This window comes from Falco biarmicus, chromosome Z (genome assembly GCF_023638135.1).
Source record: "Falco biarmicus isolate bFalBia1 chromosome Z, bFalBia1.pri, whole genome shotgun sequence".
In the NCBI taxonomy this organism is placed as follows: domain Eukaryota; kingdom Metazoa; phylum Chordata; class Aves; order Falconiformes; family Falconidae; genus Falco; species Falco biarmicus.
Window position 1 is genome coordinate 76,273,260 of NC_079311.1, and position 23,687 is coordinate 76,296,946.

General features: G+C 39.3%; 1 protein-coding gene across 5 annotated transcripts in view; it reads left to right on the forward strand.

Annotated features, from left to right (window-relative positions):
- Positions 1 to 23,687, forward strand: part of UBAP2 (ubiquitin associated protein 2) — a 125,991-nt gene that overhangs the window by 46,653 nt on the left and 55,651 nt on the right. For 2 of the 5 annotated variants that reach the window (XM_056323773.1, XM_056323774.1), the window contains exons 9-18: positions 3,362 to 3,421; positions 4,593 to 4,645; positions 10,142 to 10,209; positions 11,863 to 12,052; positions 12,753 to 12,963; positions 14,401 to 14,669; positions 15,810 to 15,988; positions 17,086 to 17,296; positions 18,469 to 18,508; positions 21,197 to 21,380. In XM_056323773.1, the coding sequence (XP_056179748.1) occupies positions 3,362 to 3,421; positions 4,593 to 4,645; positions 10,142 to 10,209; positions 11,863 to 12,052; positions 12,753 to 12,963; positions 14,401 to 14,669; positions 15,810 to 15,988; positions 17,086 to 17,296; positions 18,469 to 18,508; positions 21,197 to 21,380 (1,465 nt within the window). The remainder of the gene's footprint in view (positions 1 to 3,361; positions 3,422 to 4,592; positions 4,646 to 10,141; positions 10,210 to 11,862; positions 12,053 to 12,752; positions 12,964 to 14,400; positions 14,670 to 15,809; positions 15,989 to 17,085; positions 17,297 to 18,468; positions 18,509 to 21,196; positions 21,381 to 23,687) is intronic. The other 3 variants (XM_056323777.1, XM_056323778.1, XM_056323776.1) reach the window with 2 other exon arrangements.

A 23,687-nucleotide genomic window follows, 5' to 3' on the forward strand; every position in this document is an offset into this window, starting at 1 on the left:
GAAGAATTCCACCTAGGAATAAACGTAGCTTGGTGTGGCTAAACAGATCCCTGTGAGAGTATGAATGTGCCTACATGAGGGGTTTGCTGCTGAGCAAACAGATTGGTGGAAATTTGAAGTGTACTAGTTGATGTATGGAACTTCTTTTTGGATGTCAAGTGCTTTTTTGCTGTTAGGCTGTGCATGTGTCGCCGGGAGCTGCACTGAGCTTTGGTAACGCAACTTAAGGCATGTATGGGAAGTTGGGGAGCATGGTATGTAGAAGAAGATGTGAGAAGGCATTTGGGAATTTTCCCTGGCCTCATCAGATTAATGGTTCTTAGGGGTGTGAGTGAGCGTCAGTGTGGGGAGTTCCTGCAAATCCATTTGGTTGGTGAAAATATAAACTAGTTGAACGGGAATGTTCTTGTTGGGTGCTAAGTACCTTTTTCTTTCTACTCTTAATTTACTTTCTGTGCAAATGGAAAAAGCACTGTAACTGACAAAACAAAAATGTCTCTCTACATGTCACTATAGGAAGAGTATTTTATTTTACAATGTTTCTGTGTTAGACAGGCTGTAGAAATGTCTAAAGGAAGTTCCCAAGCCAAGAAGAGATCTCTTCAAAAAGAGTAGGCTCTTTAAATTGAATAATTTTGTTTTGTCCAAGTGGGAAACACTTTCAACCTTGCAGTGGAAAGCATCTTGAGTGTTGTTAGAGGAGACTGCAGCTGGGGTAGTAGTTTTAAAACAGAAGAGAAAGTGCTGGGAAGAAAGGTGGAAGCAGGAATAGAGGGGAGGAGTGGCAGACAAGGTATGAAGCTGGAAGCAGATTAGTACATAGTTGAGGTGGTGATTTGTATTGCTAATCACAAATATTAGTTTTCAATTGTTTTTTTCCCCTTAATTTTCAGTGCTGTCACATTAGTTACAAATCAGCAGTCTCAGTAATAAGTAAGTTCCCAATGTGGAGTTAGTGAAGATGCGAATGAGGGTGATGTGTATATATATGGAAATTCATAAAACCTGCAGTGGGCTAATGAAGGATGTCAGATATGCAGAGGGAGGGCAGGATGTAAATCTCTCTCTTTATTCCTCATTGCCCAGTCCCCACTTTTTCTTTCATCTAAAAAGAAAGAAAATAAAATCAGCTTGTGATACCTGCTTAGAAAATCAGTGTCTTTCATCTGTAGTTCCATTAAAAAGGAGATTACTGGGCAATTACCAGGAGAAGCAAAAACAATCTGCTTATCAAAATGCTTTCTGAAGACATCATGCAAATATCAACTCTCTGTGGGAGTAGTTACAAAGTATTTCCTCTTTAAGCCAGTGCTGGGACATGACCAACACCAACATTTTTAAGTAAAAAGAAACAGACTCTTTTGTGTCCAAAATGTAGTTGCCCCCATGTGTGCTCTGAAAACACTCTAGAACCTCTTGTCCTGCATTGTTGAAGATGCCAGAGGAATTGCAGTAGCCTGAACAAAAGGTGTTTCTAGAAAAGGAACTACAGAATCCTATAGAAGAGCTAGCTGCTTCTGTGGAGATAAAATACAGTGCTGGTGTTTGAAATAAAAAGAGACTAAAGGTTGAATCTTTAATGGCTCATAACGTTTGAGTGTGATTGTATTACGGATAATTCACTATCAGTCTTCCTGTATCCTACTAATTTTTATAGAAATTAGGTACACCTGAAAGGCAAAGAGAAGAGACAGGTGGGAGGAACGAGCAATCGTCTTCCAAAAGGGAATACACTTGAACAGCATGATTAGTGTTTTCTTGCAGGCATGCTCTGTTTGATCTCTTAGCTTTTTTGTAGTGTACAAAGCAGTGAGAGGTCCTGAGCGACAAATCACATCAGTTCTTTTAAGTGAATTGTTGGACGTGGTCATTTCTCAAAGTAGTGTTTAAAAATGGTATTGTATTCTGATAATTTACTGATACCTCTACTTTGATAGAGTTTCATAAATTTCACAGAAGAAGTTCCTTCATTATCTTAGTTATGAGCAGCCCTAAATGACTATGAACTGGAGAATGACAAGAAATTAAAAACAAATTGTAGCATAACTGTCAAGGGGGAAGTAGGGAATGGTGTAGATTGGAAGTTACAAAGAAGTTGTGTGTGGGGTTAGTTCGTGGGTTTGTTTTGTTTTTGTTTCTTTTTTTAGGACTGCTGTAAACATTGGAAGGAACATTTTAAGGAAACATTCAGGTCTTTGTAGAATGTGAACGTAGTCCAGAAAGAAAGGATTAGTAGATAAGTTTGGGGTTAGACCAAAACAAAGATTTTTGCAGCTAATAATCTGTTGCTGATTATTCAAAAAGGGGGGAAAACCCAAACAGTGTGACAAGAAGTGGAGGAAAACAGCTGAAGACTTGCCAAAACCATATTGTATGCTTTTTATTGGCTTTACAACTTTCTAAAACTAAGCTTGTTACAAAGGGAAACGGGAAAGTCACAGATAGCCATTTAGGTTAAGTTGCTATGACAAGGATCTTTGAAAACACAATGAATAATTTTGGTGGCAAACAGAGAATGCTTAAATTGTGACGCATTGCAAGGCTTGTGGGAAAGGTTGGGATGTGGATCTATGGACTTGCAATAATGCTAAGGCGGATTTTGGACGAAAAGGAAACTTATGTGCTTGTGGCAAGACCAGACTCCTGTTAGTAAGACGAAGGTGTTGGCAAACTGGAACAGTGAAATAACAGAGGCTGGAAGGACTGAGTTGGGAAGATAAAGTGTTAATAAGCAATAAAAGTAAACTTAGCTTGGGTAAATTAAGAGGATGAAGGGTTTTGTTCAGTATTTAAAAAGAGTAAAAGCACAGAACGATGTTCTTAGGTAGGAGCAACAGATAAACATTTAATGCAGGAAAATGTCCCAAATATTATTTCAAACAGGTTCGGTCTCCCATTGGTGGTGGGGGATGCTCAAGAGTTGGGCTTGATTTGTCTGAGCTCTTTTTGTGTTTGTTTTAGCAGACTCTGAACTCCTTTGTTAAGAGTTCTGGCACCAGCACGAGGTTTATCTGCTGCAGAGGCAGGCCTTGCTGTGACCGACGGGAGATAAATATAAGCAGGGTAAATACCAGGATGTATTTCTTTAAAGAAGAAATACCTGAGGAAGGGTTCCTGTGCTGGTCGGGGGAAGGGAAAGAGAAACTGTTTCTCTAAGAGCTGCTGCTCCCTGGGCTTTTCCTCCTTCCAAAATTTCTGTGGAAATGTGTGGATTAGTCCAGAGATTTGAGCTATTAGAGTAGTTTTCTGCGCTTGGGTATGATTATTGGTTAGTTTGCAGCATGTAGAAACCTCCCGGTTAGGGGCTGTTTGGTAAAATGTGAGCACGAGCTGTTTCAGGCAACTCTATATTGCTCCACAGAGCCAACAGAGAGTGGATGTTACCCTGTTCAGGACCTGCCAGATAATTCTGGATTCCAAGGTACAAACCCCCTCTCTTCTCCCCGCTGCGTTTGAATCGTCATGGTAGGTCTGTTCGCCTCACTGGATTAGTGCCATTCGGCCCTCCTCAGCCCAAGATGCTGCTTTGTAACGGTGTATGAAAGAATGCACTAATGTAGTGATGGCATTAGTACGAACTGGATTTGATGCTGTCTTCAGATGGCTTGTTGGTGGATTGAATGTGTCTCAGAGGGTTCCTGGTTAAATAAAAAGAGATGATTAAAGCAGTAGTTCTTTTGCTTTTGTACTCGATCAAAGGTGATGGTAGCAGGAACTTCTGTCGCTGGTGTTTTCTTCGCTCATGGTTGTGTGGTTTAAATGAAAGCTCTGGTTGTGGCTGGGATAACCTTTCCTATGCTTACACTGGTGGGCAAGGCCTTCAGTCCATTTATTGCTCTTGCATGTCTGTGCCTGCTCTTTGCTATGGAAGGGACCAGGTTTTCACATCCGTAGGACCGTTTCCTATAGTTTTCCCATTGCAGCATGCTGCCAACTGCGTGCTGTGCTCCAGTATTTGCCAAATAAACTCTGCCACAAGTTACAGGAAGAAGTGTTTTGCAGCTACAGTGGAAGCTTACTGATTCTTGTGCTGCCGTTACATGAATTATCTATGTTTTAAAATAAAATTGCTCTATCAGGGGAAGGGATTGTGGTTGTTTTGCCCTGAGGAGAGAGTTAACAGGTTGGAAAGGAGCCTCCAGAGGCATAGCTTGGGTCTGGACTTTGAATATGTTAAAAGTAGGATTCTGGATGTTGGAGCAGGTGTTGTGTTTGCGTTTTCTTCAGGCTCTATATGAATTAGTGCATGACACCGGGAGATCCCATGAGAGGGTTGAATAACCTCTCACTGTCGTTGGGGACATAGGAGGATGTTCTTCCAATGTTTGGGATTCATCACTAGTTGCAGACAGGCGTTTATGCAAATTATGTCTGGTACCATGAGAAATTAAAGGGGGGGAAAAAATACCCCCACCCAAAACTTACAATCTGCACGTCAGTTTTCTAGAGCTTCCCATGTTTCCAACCACCATCTCTTTGGCCTGTGTTCCACTAATAATGAAAACAGGATTGCTTGTAAAGCAGAATGGTTGGCATACAACATTGTGCTTCCAGCTTGTAACTGTTTTCTTTTCTACCCCAAATTACAATAGGAGCGTGGAAAAACTCAATAGAGGAATGGACAGCAGAAGACTGGAATGAAGATGTAAGTGTACGTTCTTGGGTAGATAGATTGATTATTTACCCTTTTTGCAGCATCTGTGTTGTCTGCAAAAACTAAATGTTCTAAGTAATACTTTGCTGTATGCATGCAATGGTATTTCTTACTGTGTTTCTTGCTGTAATTCCTGTTTTAAAAATACATATATTTAGATAGGCTTATTTTTAAAAACAAATCAAGAAATAGTAATTTATTTTGTTGGGTGGACAATACTTAGATAATAAAATTTTAAGTTTTATCCCAAATGAAGTATTTGTGAATTATAATTCTCTGCTGCTCCATGCTGATGGATGTTAACCGCATACTTCTCCCTACTATTGCATAGGGATTTAAAGCCATATTATCACAAGAGTTTTATGTAATCAAGTGCTGAGGCTTACTATCAACTTGAGACTCCTCATTTTATGCTTTTTGTTTGAAATATGCGTAATTGTTCCACTTACTCCACTTCATGGTCTTACTACTGAAAAAGGGAGCTAGCAGTGTGCTGAAGTTAGCACTTAATTGCTTCATTCCTATTGTTTCTAAACATTCCTGTGTGTTTCTAAAGTGGTTCTCATTCTTTATCAGGCAAGAGATACCTTCATGTCTGCAAAATATCAGCATTTGTGATAGTTGTGTGTGAAAATAACTTCTGTGATTTTAAGTTTGCAGTTATATTAAAGCTTAAGCAGTTCAGAAAACAAGTAAGGTAGCAAGAAATCTGGACAGGTAAACTTAGCTTTCAAGGAGCTTTTAATCTTTTATAAGAATATCCATTATTTCAAGTTTATTTTCAGAAGACTAAGAGATTGTCTTAGAAGTCTTGCCTTTTGCCTCCTCCTAGGGGGTGGAATGTCAGTGTTATCCCTAGAAGTGTGTGAATGTTTCATATCAGGGATATGAACGCCCTGTCCTTACCTAGTGAGAGGGCTGTGTCTTTTCAGAAAATTACAAGAAACTAAAATTCCAAGCTTTTCTGTATCAGTTACTGCCATCAAAAGCTGGCATCCTTTTTAAACCTGTCCTTTATTTCTGCAGTGTATGCTAGAGGTGGACTAAGGGCTAAGGATAGTGAAAATTTCTGGTGGTGTTTCTCACCCTTGTTTGATGCTGGTACAATACAGCATTTGTAGTATGGGAGGGGTTTTGAGCAGTGCTGACTAGGGATAGAATTTTTTTAAATTGTTAAACCTGAGTGATTTGCACATGAATCGTGTAAGAGCAGCGGATGAAATTTCTAGCTTGTTGTTAATTTTTATTAATTTTAGAGTCCTGGAAAAATCCCTGTAACCTCGGAGAAAGTTATTCATGTGCAGTTGTTCAGAAAGAATAAACAAAATGGTGAGCTGCAGACACATTAGCCCAGAAATATGTCTGGGAAAAAAATAAAGGAAAAAATCATTTAATCTGATATTAAAAAATCAGAAGAATTTAACTTGAGCCATTCGATGTCGTTTTATGAAAATAGCTCCCCTTCAAATAAGGGATGATCTTGGTCTGTAAGTAAATTACAGATTAACTGTAAAGATTGAGTACGTCCTTGTGAGAGATTTGATCTACGTCTTTGAAAATAATTATGCGCTATCATAAAAAAAATTAAAATCTGCCTTGGAAAATTTGGCAGATAAATCTTCTGCAGCAGGATCATTATTGAACATGGGCATTTCTAGCAGGGCTAAAGGAATGCAGTCCCAGGCCAGATGCCATCTAGTGTCTTTATCAATGATTTGGAGGTAGAAATAAAATCACTACTGGATAAAATGTGTAATCCAAAAACTATTGGAATAGCCATAAAAATAAGCCAGTTGTGCAGAGAAATCTGGACCTGTGCTCTATGTGACCTGTTCTCAAATGAAAAATATTTTGATACAGCCAAGTGCCCATTTGTTGTATAGGAACAAAGACACACCTCCAGAACAAGGGGGTGTTTTCTGGGAAGAATCAGCCGAAAATTTTTCAAGATTGCAGTGGATGGTGAAAAAACAGCTCACTGTGATCTCTTAAAGGGCTGATGGTTTGATAAAAAAAACTACTGTAGTCTGTTTGCCTGTAGGCATTCTTCCCTGTCTCTTAATCATTCTTGGGTTTGTATTTCTGTATGTGGACTCTCCGGAACTTGATTCTGAAGTATTGCATCCAATTATTCATTGTTTTTACAAAACAAAAATTGTGGAGAAAAGCTGAAAATTACATGATGATAGAAGAGGTCCTTGAGAGTGAGTTTTTTACTTTGCTGAATCTGAAAAGTTACTTTATTAGCTTATAATGGGCTCTGGTTTTAGGCAGGCAGGCAAAGGCATACTATGAACCTGTGGCTGGAAAATGGAGCTGCACATTTGAATGTATAATAAACAGTTCTAGCAGCATGAGCAGTGATTAAAACAAACAAGGAAACTGATATATTTGCTGTTTGCAGATAAAGAGCAGGTATTTTTCTGAAGAACATTTTTATTTAAATGTGATAATCTGTAGCCAGATACAAGTTAGAAGCAAGTGAGTGAAATTTATGTTGTTTGACCTGACAAGGGCTCGATTTTCGTGATCTAATAGTCCTGTCTGGTATTTATCTTTAGTAGTGACTATTGAGCAAGTATAGTAGGTTGTCAACGTGCTGTTAAATAGAAACTAGTTGCAGCGAAAATAGGAGGTTGTATTTTGTTAAAGGGATATTCAAGGCATGGACAATGGAAGGACCAGACAAATGTTGAGGTACTGTAGGTGGCTCTGGGTGTTCCTGTTAAAATTGTGATCATATTCTCATGGTTAAAGAAGATAAAGCTTAAGTATAGAAACTATCAGAAGAGGAGAAGTAGAATACATACAGATTGCTGGAAAGCGGCTGAAGGAAAACATTTTCTGTACAATATTGGTAGTCTTAGGTTTTATTTGAAACAACCACAACACTTCAAAAAAAGAAAAAAAGTGTGATTTAGTGGGAGTGTTTCCTTTATCCAGGAAGCAGCATGAGAACTTGTTTTATTTTCTTAAACTTCGATACATCATATCAAAGTTACAAGGTTTTGTTATTTCTAATTTGTTGATGTTGAATTTTTATGAAGGTGCTGGAGTTAATTTTCCTGTTCTCCTTACCTATCATAACTGGCCATAGAGGCTGCTAGCTAATCGTTAAGCATATTGCCTGTTTGGTGATTAGAGAATGATTTTTATCATACAAACAGGAGCTGAAAAGCACAGGCATTTCACTGCAGATGGAGGAAATACCCTTGTGAGGCCAACATTTGAAAATGGTTCACCACCATTCATTCGGTTCTGGGAGAATGCCAGAGCCTCAGCGAAAGTTTTGCAAGTGCAGTGTACAGTGAGCGTAAATAACTTTGTTAGGAACCCCTACTACTATTTCGAAGTAGTACTAAATACATCCGCACAATAAAACTTTCCAGCTGCTGCTGCACAAAGTATGTTTTGACAAATGCTGTAATCCCAGTAAACCTTGGAATTAGGTGCTTGTTTGGAGCTTGTGGCGTGAGTTTGCCACAGTGTGTAGCGTAAACATCAATGTAGCCAAGCTGGTACTAGAGACTTGTGTTTTGCATGCTGGCTCACTTGAAGGGAATGTTTCCTCTCTCATATCAAGCATGCTTTTGTGTTGTCACAAACATCCTCAGGCTCCTCGATTTGCTTGGTTTTCAGGATTCATCAGTGCTTTGGCCACAGTCTTATCCTGGGTTATGTGAGCCCAAGAAACTGTTGACACTACAAAGAATTTAATATTTAACTAAGGGGTTGCAGACCACAGGCTGCTGCTCATGCTGTTAGCTGACCTCCTTGTGCCATAATGCATGGGTCTTACAACAGTACAAAAAGTACACTACATAAACTACATAAACACTATGTGAAATAAATAAACACTACATAAAAATTACATAACATGAAGTTATAAAATAACATGTACAGTGGGGAAAGGCTGAACATTAGAGGAACAACTTTTTTAATTGGATAAGTGCTTGAGCTGAATATTCTTTGTTTTGTTCGGTACATAAGAGTTTTGGGCTGGCAGCATTATACACAGGACAGAGTTGTCTTCCAGAAAGATGGGAGTAAAGTATGCTGTATTGGCAGCAAGGGAAGGGAAGGAAACGGAGGGAGGAACTGTGGTGATACTAATTTTTTCATGGCACAGTGTGTTCCGCTTAAGTGGGTGCTAGGAGAGTGTGTGAAACATTTTGAGTTTTCCCTGGGTGTTAAGTGATTACTCCCAGTCAGCCCTTCCACGTCCTGCTTAAATCAACAGTGTTTTGTAGGAGAACCCCAATCAGATGACTGTGTTAGGGGATATACGTGCTTGTAGTAGAGCTGCCCGTGGGATGGCAAAATTAGCTCATGTCTGTGATGTCCTTTAAACTGAGCTGCTAACAATATATGCAATTAAAAATGCATAATTTCCTGGAAGAGCTGTATTCAAAGGTCATGTTCTAAAGGGATTCTTTGTGAGTGTTTGAATAGGTCAGTTATTCTTTAGTCTACATACAAAGTTACACTGAAGTAGTTAAGGGTGATTTTCTGTGAATTAATTTCAAATATAATCATTGTTCAACCTAACCTGTACTGGCTTAAGACCTGTTCTGGTTTGCAAGTATTCCTGTCAATAGAAATGAATGAATTAGCCCAAGGAAGTTGTAGCTGTTTTAACTAACTGCTATTTAAAAGAAAACCCAGTAAGCTATTAAAAACCCAAAACAAAACAGCAAACAACCTGCCTCAAACCAAAATCACCTTCTTTCCCCCCCAACCAGCCAGCTCCCCCTCTCCAGCTACCTGTGCAAGTATCTTATCTTTATTGTAACAGCGTGGTGAAAGCAGTACAGTTTCCTGCTGGATAGTCTTAACTGGTTATACTAGTATAAGCAATTACATGGTTCTCCCTTTATTATTGTTTTTGAACTTATGCTCACAGAATAATTAGCTTAAGGTGTTACTACCACCCCTAGCAGATATGCCAAGGAGTCATGAATGATAGTTCTCTGTACATACCTGAGTGCAAACTTTCCTCCACTGGTGATGTGAGCTGAAATGTAAAACGCAGGGATACATGAAATGAGTGAGAATGGTGCAATGTGTTAGACTTCTGCAACACGATTTATTGGAGCTGCTCTACAAGAGTCCTAAGTTATGTCTGCACAAGGTATCTTTACACAATACCAGCTGTCACGTTAATTGCTTTATACTGGTGTATTTTTTCAGTTTAATTATTGCCCAAACTGTCGTTGTTACATTGGTGTACCATTGTGTGTGTTCCATAGATCAAATTTCCTAACACTTTAATTAAATTGGTACTTGATTCCGTGGAGAAGACTTTGCTGAGGTTCAACTATGTGTTTTTTTGTCTTTTTAAGAAGGGCTGCAACATGACTGGTTGCAATGGTAGTTTAACTTATATCTTGAAGGTGCATGACCAAGATAAAGTTTCTGCAGATGTTGCAGCAGTGAAGCATGAGCATGTGTATGATTAAAACATCCCCCGCGCTTTCTCTTTTTCAGCTTTCTGAAACAAAAGTCTTTACTGCTTCCTCTGTTCCAGCTGAGAATCATGTGACTCCTGGGCAGAGGTAGGCTGCTCTTTCATGGTTTCCCTATACCTTAAAAATCTTCTGCTTGTTGAAGCAATGTGAGCTTGCACATAGAAAATGTTGACTAAAACACAGGGCAGCCCTGGTCAGACATTGGTCAAGCTCTAATTTCAAAATTGTGAAAGCCTTGTTTGCAAATTGTTGGTTTTGTGGGTTCCTGTGTTACCTGTGCCAAACTTAACCAAATGCACAAGCATAATACTGAGAAGACCCTGTCTACTGCACAAAACCTGCTTACAGGCACAAACAAAAGTTCTGCTTTTGAAAAAGAAGCTCTGGCATTGCTGTCCAAAAAACAGAAGGCCTGTGCCTATAGATGCAGCTGATGTTCAGAATGTAGTGCTTTGACAAATGTGTTAACAGGAAATTGCATTGGCAAGGTGGTGAATTTCCTCCTAAGCATCACGATTACTTGCCCTAACTGATGATACAGAACCAAAAATATGGCAGTTGCTGCCTTTTTTTTGCTTGCCTTTGTCTTCACCAAATGCCTGGCCAGTAATATTGTGGAATCGGGTGCCTGCATTTGCCTCAGGTCCCAGGAAAGCAGACTTTGGGAGTTGGATCGCATGGGATCTGAAAACCAGATGGCCTAATGGTCCCAAACATCCTGACACAGCTGTACTGCTGTACTCTAGACTGCAGCAATATTTTCCTTATAATATGGATGTGATCTGGAGGAGGCATGGTGTCAGTTGATCTACAGTTTATATACCTTCTTAAGGTGATATGCTCACATGTTCGTTGTTCTAATGCAAATATTCTTCCAGTGGATGTCCCTCAGATTATGTTAGAAAATACTTTGTTTCATCAGCTCAAATTCTGGTGCTTTGCGCATTAAGAAATCTATGCTAATGGCAGTGCTGGAAGCAGCTCTTCAGCCCAAGCCTGCAGTATATTTAGGATAAACTCAAGTCAGATTTTTTTGAGTAGATTTCTTTTATTGTATGAACGCTTTGCTTTTCCTTAGATAAACCTGTGCTAAACACGGGGTAGAGGTTAGTAAGCCATGCTAAATGTAGGAAAATCCATGTTTCTCATCCTGCTGAGGTATGTGTGGTAGTTTTGGAGATGTGCCTACTCTCTGAGAAACTTAGCTTTTATTTGTGCTGCTCTGTGACTTCCATGTCATCATGTATTCACTCGCTGTATATGTGACTTTATTCTTTACTGTCCTCATACCCTATACAGAGGTAGGACTTTGATCCCTTGCCCTTTTTAAAGAGATAGTGTGAGATACAGAGAATGTGGATTATCAATATATGTAATGGACTTGCGGGCATGATCCACTTGAACATAACATATCTTTTATGACTTGTCTCTAGTTACTTGATTATATTAATCACATAGCTTATTTATGTGATACATGATGTAATAAGTTTGGTAATGTTTGAAAACAGTGTGAAGAAAATTTATATTCTAATTGTGGTGGAGGGTTTCAGCTAGCAGAATATTACTTTCTGGCAAAAACCTCTGTTCTACCTCTTTTTCTATGGGAGACAAACAATGTTTGAAAAGACTGTTGATCAGTAATAATTCTGTTGCTGGTACAAGCAGCTTTGTTAGTGCTTTCCCTGGTTTCAGTGCAGCCTAGTCATGTCTATTCCAGCCAAACTTTGTTTTTTCTTACAGCATTGATTTGGTAACACTACTTCAAAAGCCCGTGACTTCTACCCAAGAGACAGAAGGCAACTCATTTGAGGCTCCCCAGCAGCAGACCTTTGGCCAAGCCCTAGTCTTCACAAATTCTCAGCACAGCACCCAGATGGCATCAGGAACCGGCAGCTCTAATGCTGTAAACTCTTACGCTCCTCAAAGTCTGGTAAAATTAACTTATGCTTTCTAAATATTCTTCAAGAATAACTATTTCAGGTTAAACAATTTTTCCAACTACTGGTTGCTTCGTGACATGTTTCAGTATTTTTAAAATTCAGGTTGGAAATGTTGAATTCTATTCAAAAGTACAAAAGGTTACTCTTTTCTGGTTTTGCTAAGTAATTGTTTCTTGGTTTACATAAAGTACTGGTATTAATTTTTGAATGGAGAGCAGATGTGTTTACTGTATGCTGATTTAGGATGAAATTACTTGTTTATAGTGAAGTGCTGTATGCCAGAAAAGTATGACGTATATTTTCTCAGCACATACCTGGCTGTTTTTTGTGAAACATGCCTATTTCTGAGTCAATTGTGAGGACCTGAGATTGTGCACTTACATTTATTCTCTGAAAATCAGTTCAACTGTTAGTAAATACATGCTATTTTGAGATGCTTGGATTCAAATAAATCAGTATTGTGGCATCACAACAGTGGAAGTTGTATCAGTGATAATCAGAGAGGATCTGGCCATAAGCTGCAAGTGCTGAATTTTTTTATTGGTCGTTTGTTAGTAATCTAGGGCTGAAGAGGTTTTAGTTGCTGCCAAATAGCAGCTGTAGGCATTGACCCTATGGTTTTTGTTCAAGCTGCAAATAAGTAATTAACTCCACTCACTCCTTCACCTCTTCTTTTTTGTCTTTTGGTAGTCTGCGGTTCTTTGTTCTGGCTTTGGAGAACTTGGATCCTCTAAACTGGCAAACTCTACTGGATCCCAAATCTTGGACCAGTTGAAATCTCCAGGATTGGGTCAGTTTACCTCTCAACAAAATAGTAGCTCTACGACTGCTACTACAACTACTGCATCATCCTGGGATCTAAAACCACCCATTACTCAGTCCTCAGTCCTTAGTCAGTTTGGTAAGTGCTTTGAGACAGCTTTCTCTCTCTTTCGTCTTGTAAGATTTCTTAATGCCAACAGCAGTTTAAAATGGCCTTAATTAATGGATTTTTTTAATTAAAAAAAGTAATCCTGATAATACAATTGGTTATGACTTTGTAAGTATTACACTTACTTGCTGGTAATAGACATTACAAGTATGTCACAAACTCAGTTTTGATAGACTTAAGCATATCCACAAATGTCATTGCATCTTCAGAAGTTGTTGAGCCTTTGCGTAATGACATCTTTGATCTATTCTGCTTGAATATTTAAGTGTGGAACTTTAATGTGGCTTTGTTTCTCAAGAAGGCTTGGAAAATACTGTTTTCAATGTGTCTCTGCTGCTTATAGAACTGAGTATGAGGTTGCACCATACTTTTGTCTTTTTTTCCTCAAATTTTTCTTTTCTAACCATTACATGAATTTTGAATGATTACTATATAATTTCTTCGTAATGTACATCATATCTTTGATCTTTCCCAGGTGTGTTGAGAATGATGCAAGTTACCCATTTTGTCTATTCATTATTTTTCATTTCAATAAAATTAGTAGAAACAGTGAAAATGACACAACCTTGGTTTTTGCAGTGTAGTTCTTAGCAGTATTCTCACTGTGAAGAGTGATAGCTTTTGTATCTATCTTGTGTGTATGTGTTTCCAGATAGATAAGCAGCTAATTTGGTAGCAGTTATAATCTTTGACATGCAGCAATTCTGAAAAAATGTTTATCTACATTTTAAGTTGCTTTTTAATGCACTTTGCCAAGTGAATAAAAAAAACAACAAACCTTCACACTGCAAATGCTGTGGATCTCTTAACGGTTGTTGACCAGTCCTCTGAGCCACTGCCTTGCTTTCAGGGTCTGAAAAATATGAAAAGGGAAGACCTGGGAAAAAAACTGTTAACATCCAGTGTCTCTTGACTTTCAACCAGATTGAAATGGTAGATGACTTCCTATTTGCGTTAAAAATCTTCTCCTTCGTAGGGGCAGGAAATCCTAACTCATAATACCTCTAAATTGCAACTCTAGACACTTGGAAGTAATCACATTTTATTGTCAGTTAATTGCAGTGAAACTTGCAGTGTTTGGTTAAAATAATTTGTAACAGTTTTTGAAGCCTAATGTGTGATAATATTACACGATGGCATAGATAGGTCTGTTTTCATAATTTTGAAGGAAGCTAAATAATGCTTGCCCGCAGCTGTTTATTTAAAGTAGAGAGTATCAAAAGTGGACCTTATTATTGCAGTGGCAATTTTTGATGTGAAACTCATGTGGTATCTGAAAGAGACTTGCACGTGCTATAAAATATAAAAATATTTCAGGTCAGCCAGATTCTTTTATAAGAGGCAGAAATGTGAAGAGCAGCATCTAATCCTTCAATTTTGATATTTCTTTTTCCCAACGCTGTCCAGACTTTAAATCCCAGCCTGAACCATCCCCAGTTCTGAGCCAGCTGACGCAGCGACAGCAGCATCAAATGCAGGCAGTCCCTGTTCCTCCTCCTGGGCTGGAGTCCTCCCAGGTAAAACTCCGAGAGCCATCGCCCGTAGACACCTCTGCAGCTGTTAGCAAAATGTTACAGCTCCCCACTATCTCTATGGATAACCAGGCAGTGACTGCCCATCAAACCCAGCAGAAACAGATAAAACCACCGAAACGGAGGATAACTCCAGCATCTAAGGTGGGTAATTGAGTGGCGACTTGTCCTTAGTAAATGTAGAAACATACAAAAGCTTGTATCCAAAACAGCGTGGCCAGCAGGGCCAGGGCAGTGCTGTCCCCCTGCACTGGGCACTGGCGAGGCCGCCCCTCGACTCCTGTGTTCAGGTTGGGCCCCTCACTGCCAGGGGGACGCAGAGGGGCTGCAGCGTGTCCAGAGACGGGCAGGGGGCTGGTGCCGGGGCTGGGGCACAGGGCTGGTGGGGAGCGGCTGGGGGAACTGGGGGGGGTCAGCCTGGAGAGGAGGAGGCTCGGGGGCACCTTGTGGCTCCCTGCAGCTGCCTGACAGGAGGGTGTGGGCAGGGGGGTCGGCCTCTTCTCCCAGGTGACAAGTGACAGGGCAAGAGGAGACGGCCTCAGTCTGTGCCGGGGAGGTTTAGGTTGGGTGTCGGGAAAAACGTTGTCACTGACAGGGTGGTGGAGCACTGGGACAGGCTGCCTGGGAGGTGGTGGAATCACCAACCCTGGAGGTATTTAAAAGCCTTGTAGACGGGGTGCTTAGGGACATGGTCTAGCAGTGGCCTTGGCAGTGATTCAGTAATCACTTGACAGTTGGATTCAGTAATCTTAAGTCTTTTCCATCCCTAAATGATTCTATGATTCTGTTCTATATATAAGTTGCTAGGGAGAAGGAGAGCAAAGACCATGGTACATTTATTGTTTGTAAAACGGGGCGTTCTAAGCTGGTTAGGTTTTGAGTCCAAAATACAGTGGTGTTGTCTTTTCAAGCAGATAACCTGATTGCTCTGTGTGGAAAATGAGTGTTGCTGAGTGATTTTTTGATCGACTTAGTAGCCTCAAGATGAATGTTGGCTGAAGGGGGGTGGACACGATTGACACTTTGATATTGTAGAATGGTATGGCTTACTCTTCCAGCCTCCACATCAAGGCACAAAATCAACAAATTACTCGCAGGTTACAAGAATGTAGTTTATTTATGTGATGTAAAGTGGGAGGTTGTTGCAGATCTAGTTAGTAGCGAAGGCTGTGAGTCAGTAACTGAAGAAGGTTGCATTTAAGGGAGGAGAGGGTGTCAGTTGCTGGTATATTTAATACAGATAGTGTATGCAAAGGAATTACAATTTTTCTTTTCTCTTTTAAGATTCCTGCCTCTGCAGTGGAGATGCCTGGATCAGCAGATGTGACAGGGTTAAATGTTCAGTTTGGAGCTCTGGAATTTGGATCAGAGCCTGCACTCCCAGAGTTTGGATCAACTTCAAGCAGTGAGAATGCCAGCCAGGCGACCAACAATAGCTTGTACTCAAAATCCGTGAAGTACGTGTGAGTTCCTTTTCTGCTTTCTTATGTGTTGTCTTAAGGGGGTCAAGTTTGTGCCAAAAACATCAAGACGTAGTTACCATGTAATGGGAGGGGGAAATACGATCACTAAATCTTTTCTGTGGGTGGCATCTTAAAGAAGAAATTTCTTTTCTAATGACAGTCATTCATAATCTCCTTGGATGGGTTGATGTGAAGCTGGAGGTGACATGAATATAAATAACTTTGTGATAAACTACACTTTAGAGAATTGCTTTCTTATGTTTAATTGTCCTGAGTTTCAAATTTGTTTGAGGGTTTTGTTGTTCCTCACAATCGAAATTATTCTACTTTTGATCCAGGAAAAATGACCCTTTTACCATATATGTGTCAGTAGACTGGCACCAGATTACAGATCTGATGCTCCTATGGGATGAGAAAAGAAGCCAGGCTTTCAGTATGCAGGACCTCTTACTGAAATTCTAGAATAGCCAATGATAAACGCCGATGTACCAGTAACCCATTTTTTTTTTCTTCCTTATTAATTCAAACCTGGCTTCAGTAAAAAGCTTCCTAAAGTTAATTCATAAATACTAGTAAAACTGTGAACTTTCATATTAATTGATAGTTCTATAAATGATTTAAGCTGTTTAGAAAGTAAAACACTTGTCCATGCTTCAAAGTATTTTTTCCTCTTTGCATAGTTCATCCTGTTAGACTGCTACTGTAATGTTTGAATTCTACTGTAAAAACAGACTGGGTGTTTCTCATTGTATACCTGACTTTATGGATCTTAAAAAAGAGAGATTATAATCATTCATTTAGCTTTTGAGAAGCTGGAAACAACATGACTGAAAAGTGTTTGTGTGTAAACTCTTGTTTTGGTTGGGCTGGCAGGAGGAAGGTGAACAGTGCTGAGTGTAGCTGATGGCTTTGAAGCAGTGATTAGGTGATCGAAGGAAAAATATATACCTTTTCCTCATGATTAGATTTTCTAGTATAAATAATGTAGATCTGACTACATGTTTAAGGTAGTTCTAGGTAACTGTATAGGAGCTGATATTTTCATGAAGGTGTTTGAGATCTCATTTACTAAGATAAATAATTTTTACTTTTTCCAGTGATCCTTTGAATACCTCTTTGCCAATATCCAATACAGTACAGGAGTCCACCTACACAACCTCTGCCATCACCTCTTCCAGTCTCACCTGCTCATCCCAGAGCACTAGCCCAGTAACAACAACTTCCTCCTATGACCAGACTTCTGTGCATAGCAGGATAGCGTACCAAAGCTCCATGGCTCTGTCTGAATCGACGCCTGTTGCAGTTACGGTGAGTGAATTTCAGCAATAAGACCTTGAAAAGGTGAAATATTCTTACCTGTGTTAGAGTTATATGACTCTGCTATGTTAATATTTTTAACCAAGCCGAGTACTATTTTTGATTTACCAAGCACAACCTGTTGTTGCTTTTCCTATTGTGTAGCCATTTTTGACCGTACTGTATTTGGGATATAAGAGTCTCTGATTTTATTGGTTTTGACATCTTAAATTGCTGTTTGACCTTTTTTCTTAGTAACATTTAACATTCTACTTAAGTTTACTTCCCTGAAGCCTAGCTTTTCAAAAAGGAGCTATCTCTATATGTAAATATTAGTCATGATATTTTGCCATAACTTGACCATTTTTATCCAAAGGTACATTATATATTGAATTTATATGGCACCTAGCCAATGGGTCCCCAACTGTTTGTGGCCCCTCCAGCGTTACTCTTCTGTTGGATTTAAACACCAGTGGGAATCAGTTTCATGTTTTATTTTAAAAAGTGTAGGGATGGGTCTAATCTAGGACAGAGAGGATCTCTCTTCAAAAGCACCTACTGTCTTTGTATGTGGAATGTAGGTTTGTTTTGAGAGAACTTGGTTTATTGAATGTTTAAGGAACTCGTGAGAGTTTATTTACTTCTGGCCTTTGTTATGTAACGGCTCGGTCACACTTGTCTTCTGCACTAGCTCGTATGTACGGGTGAGGATCAAGCATAGACTATCCACTTCTGTACTCCAGCATTATCCAAAGCAGAACTGGTGCTTCTCAAGTCTTATCTTTCAATGGAAAAAAATTGGCGTCTCTGTGTAACTTGGATAGTTAAAATCGTGAGTTGCATTAGATCAAAAGCGCAACCGTTTCCTATATGTTAATGCAATTCTTTCTTTCATATTGGTGTGAACCTGAAGCTTGTTGTGTCAGTACGTGGGAAGGTCTCCTGCCGATGGGTGTGGTATGGGCAGTGTATGGGATTCTGTATGTTCAGGACACCTTGAACTTGAGAAAACTATTATGTCGTTTTGTTAAAAGGCACTGAAAAGTTCATTTCCTGCCTTTTTTTGTCTTTCAGTTTAGAGCGAATATAGAATTTTTCATGAAGCATGTTTGGTGTGTAGTTCAGTCGGAAAATTTAATATACCTTTGAGATGCTTTATTCATTCATTTCTCCTTTGTTTACAGAACGGGCACAGCGGTGTTAGAACACAGGCAACTCTTGACAGTAAGTTTACAAAACTTGGTTGTGCACAGGGTTTTCTGATCTTTCCTTACTACTTGCTGTGTGCACAACTGTAGCAGTGACACCTGGTTTGAAGTTTTACATTCTTCTCCCTGACTAATTTTTGGCTGACCCATTTGAATTTATTTTGTAGCAGCATGGGGTACGCTGCTTGCTTCTTGACTAAAACTAAGGTATGAAAGCAGTCCCATTAAATCTACAAACCTAAGCAGTCTTAAAGTTAGAGAAGCTGCTTTGCTGCTGCTTTTCTTTTTGAATTTACCTACCAAAAATTATTTAATAGAAAATTAAATTAAAATATAAAGTTAAAAATTAACTTAACATTTCTTAGTAATTCTTCCAGTTCTCAGTTGGGAACCTGTGCGTAGTATTTACCTGTAATGAAACAAAGTCACATTCTTTGAATGAGGGGTATAGTGCTACTTATGCCCTTTACAAACCTGTGGGGAATAAGGGTGATGAACATGCTTTGTCTGCTGGGTAGCGTGCTGCCTTGCAGTGGAGTGACAATGGTGCAGTACTGGCTCCGATACAGGCGTTACTGTTATCTTCATCTTGGCCTGTTTCTAATGTGGTGTTTTACTTGTAGGACACTTACAGCTCTCTTTCTGGACTTAAAACAATTAAGTGTAGTATTCATTCTTCTGATATTTATGGGCTGCTCTGTGGAAGTTTTCAAGGGCAGCAGTGTGAATTAACATCCTGGAATTCCAACTCTTAAGGTTTAGGTCTGTCCTCCTCTTAAACGTCTCTTTAGTAGGTCGTTAGTGGAGTGGCCTTTTTTTTTTTTTTAATTATTCTGAGTAGAAAGAAGTTGAGTATTCAGATGTGCAGACAGTGTTTTGCTAGTGCCAGGTTCAGTTTAAATGAGCAGGAGGAGTGTATATGCCCAAAAAGTGACTACCTAAAATATTGTTATATGTCAAGACAACTTTTCATGTGGGAAACTTTTTTACTTTCATGTGCAGAATTAATAAACAATTTATGAAATTAACTACAGGACTTGTCTTTTTGCTCTGGAAAACAAAAATCTGAGAATTCCCAGGTTTTTTGTAATTATTTTCTAACGGCTTTATTAGTCCCTTTTTCTATGCCAGTACTCCTTAGAGAATACTTTCAGTATTTTCTGTAACAAGCACATAAACTAGAGTCACTCTTCTTCTACATATCCATTTCATACATCCAAATGATTTTGAAATTCTCTCTTAACTTCAATATTCTTATTTGTTATCTCTCATATTTTCTTTTAATCCTAAATATCCAGATCTCATGTTTCTTAAAGCCTTAGTTCAAATCATTGCTGGGGCATTATAATTCTGACCATCCCGCTTGTCTCCTACTTTTCTTTGTCTTACACATTGTGTTTGGGCATCTTGTGAGGGCTCTTAGTGAACATGGTGATTCCGTCCCTTGTATTGAGGACGTTTACTTTTACTTCAGGAAGGGAACCCTGCTCTAAATGTGTTGAGAATTGTAAATGTTAATTACATATTTTTATATTAATCTTGCCAGGAGATACCAGGTGATACAGTTGCTGCTTTCATAACTATGTTTCTGTTTGTCATTAATTTTCCTTTTCTGTTGTCAGTTACCCTTATACTAATTGCCAAAGCCAGCATTGCTTGATTTCTGTTTGCACAGCACCCAGTCCAGCAACCTGACTTGGGTTACTCAGTGAGGGAACCAATCCAGCAATGTGAATAAGTGTATATCTGACTTCTGTTTGGTGACCGTTCTAAAACTGTCTTTAAGTGCATTGCAAGTTAGTGGTGCTCCATTGGGTAGTGGCCTCTGGTGTGGCATGGAAGCAGGGCTCAGCCCTCTTTCTGTTTCTTATTGGTGGGTGAATGCCTCTAATTCTTTGTAGTACCTTTGAATTCTTTATAGTATGTTTGCAGGACAAAAAGTAAGTGTAGAAACAGCTGGGAATCATCTTGGGCAGTCGAATTGTTCCGTGTCTCATTGCAGTATAGTGATCCTTTGGAGAGGCACATCTGTGGTAAATGAGTTTTGCTCTGTGTGGCCTAAAAAGTAGTACTAAAGCTAACCACTTATTGTTATCTAGGTCAAATAAAGTAAGCCAATATTTGACAACTCTTCAGCCATTAAATATGTTTAATGCTGTGCTCAATTGTGGCCTCCTATTGTAGCTTCTTTTATCCTACTGCATCACACATTTGATTGAGTACTCCAAACTGGAAATTTGTATGTGCCCTTATACTCCAGTGATCTCGGTCTTGATCATCAAAGGTGCAGTGCAGGTTGGAATGAAGAAATAGAGCTGTAGGTAAAAGCAGATTTGTACAGTGCCTTGAAAAGCATAAATTGCTTTTGTTTGCAGAAACAAATGCAAGGAATTTTAAAATTATAATTAACTTGTGAGCAGAAGCTAGTAATCCAGATAGCGGGAGGTGAAATGCAGAAGGCTGTAGTTCACTACATGTGTAGCAGCGAAAATTATAATTCTGTTGTAGGTTAAGAGCTTAAAAGGGGAAAAAATGATAGTTCTGTGTTTGAATTTTCATTAATAGCCAGATTGCCTGATACTCTTACTGGTTCTTAATGGTCAGGTTTTTGTAAAACAAGGGGAGAATACTGTGTTCCTGAATCTAGGCTGGGGTGTCAGTTGTCCTGAAATTTGTCTGAATACCTCTTTTTAAATTGTTGCAGCTACTTCATCAGTTCCAGCGCCTAAGACAGAGCCTTCTCCCTCACTACCTTCTGCTGGTTCTCTGCCTAGTGTGGTATCCACCACTGCTTCGCTTCTGCCTTCAGCATCGCAGCACCCGGCAACGTTGCCCAGCTTGCCTCAGTCCAGTGATTTGGCCAGCAGCTCACTTTCCCAGTTAAGCAGGTACGGTAGGAATTCTGATGAACTGAAAGGAGTTCAATTCTGGGGAAAGGGTGAATGTAAGGATGATTGTGTATGGGGCTGTCAGACACGGGGGTACCCTTTTCCGACATTAACTAGAATTATGAGAGTTTCAGAAGAGACCGGGATGTTTCTAGTTGTGAAGTATGAGCTCTGGGCTGCCTCTTAATAACAGAGCAGCTGCTGCCTCGTGTTTTCATAGTATATGAACAACTTTGTGGTTCAAGGGGCTCTTGCTTCAGTCATACCAGCTACATAGACTCCCCCATGTTGATTTTCCAGCTTTGTTCGCAGTGCCTGCTGTTTGTGTAGTGTTGTATGTTTGAAATCATTCCTTAACGGTTTACTTCCTGGCTAATTTTGAAACACTGTAATTTTATTCATATATGTATTTCTTAAAATAAAAAACCAGAAATAATTCCACAGGGGAGGTGTGTATTTTCTTTTTCAAAGACATTTCCTTAAGGTATTTTGAAATACTGGGGTGGTGTTCCTGGAAGTGCATGGAGCACAGCTTAGCTCATTTGCACTGTGTCTGATTTTCTCAGTGCCTGTTATTGGAGCTTCGTCCCCAGGCAGGTGACATTGTGAGGCTGTACTTGTAGAGTTACATTTTTAATACTCATCCTCGTACTATATTAATGTAAGAAACTGATTCAATGGGATATCAGGGGTTTTTTTACTGTTTCACAGCTAGGACATTGTTGATTCTCTTTTAATACACTAGTGGTTTCTGTTGAGTAAATGGTAAATGTGTCAACAAGAATTACTCCATTCACATTAGAAACATCATCTCCCCACATTGGTAGAAATTTTAGTTAAAGGGTTGATGCTCTTGGGCACATACCAAGTGCCATGAAAAGATGATGCCTGAATTCCAAGCTTGGTTGTGTTGGCAGCCCTTGTCTGTGTCTCTGCCATAGGTCAGATGGTAAATTAAGGTTTATTAGAAGAGCTGAGGAGACTGGACAAGAGAGTGGTTTAAAACTGTGTGTTGGACAGAACTGTTTCTTTCCTTGCTGCCTGAAGTGATGTGGTCATAATTCCTGCAGATGTGGAACAGTTTTAAAGCATCGAAGTAAAATTAGTGTATGAAACTGCCAAGATTTATTCTGATCCCACATGTTGAAGAGCTATGAGAAGTGTTTGCCCTCAAATTAGAGCATATAATCTAGCTTGCAGCTTTGTTTTCTTTGCTTTATTTTCTTCTGGCTATTTCTGTAGAGAATACTGGAAAACTTGTTATGGTAAGGATCTCTGATGCTTCTGATTTCACAGGGAGGGGCCTTTTGAGCACTAAACAATATGTATTTTTTTTTAAGGATTTGGGTTTTTTGCCTTTGTTCAGTGTTGACCTTGAATGTAGGTTATAATGTTTGCCAGTGTAAAACATTTAAACAGTTTAAAAACCAGTTTCAGTCACCTTTCATGGAGACATTTAAAGATTTTTGGATTGTGGGTGAATTGTTGGTGCTACTGTTGCTGCCAGAAGTTCAGAGGGCCTGGTCAGCTAGGGAAAAAAGTGATGCTAAAGCACCGTTGCTTCCTGAAACAGTTATCTGCAGATGTTTTTCACCAGCGGATTCTTTATTTTCATATTTTATAGTGTTTGTATAAAACTGAACAGATAGTTCAGATTCACCTTTTCAAAGAGAAAATGGCTTTTTGTGGGGTATGAGCCGACCGTGATTAAATTACCAGATCTTGTAGTGGTATGGCTAACTTCTGGGCTGTCACGGATATTCTTCAGTTGCTGGGTTTTTTGAGCCCTGCCTTTTGAGAATGTGTTGGGGCTTTTAACAGTTATGGGGCAAATATGCTGCAGTTCTAATTGGTTGAACTGACATTATTATGCAGGTTAGAATCTGAAAAGTACCATAGTGAATTAAACCAAAGCACTGCCTCACCTAATTAACATCTGTTAATTAGGCAGCAGCAGTTGTTTAGGGAGGGAATGAGAAGCAAGCAGTGTGTTGTGTGAACCACCCTCTGGTTTTGGACTTTCTGTGTCTTGGAGTCATTGCTACATAATTCCTGAAGCAACTGTATAGCAAAAGTATAGTAAATTGATAAATACAAATTAATGCTGGTTTAGATGTTTCTTGTTAGTAATAGTTGTCTCTGTACTTCAGATGTTCTCATTAAGGGGTAGTAGGGTATTGGTTAAAGGAAAAAAATGCCGGGATGTGCATATATATAGGCACATATATATGCATATGCATGTGTGCATGTATATATATATATACACACACACCCCCCTACAGACAAGGTTTTCTTTAATATCCTACT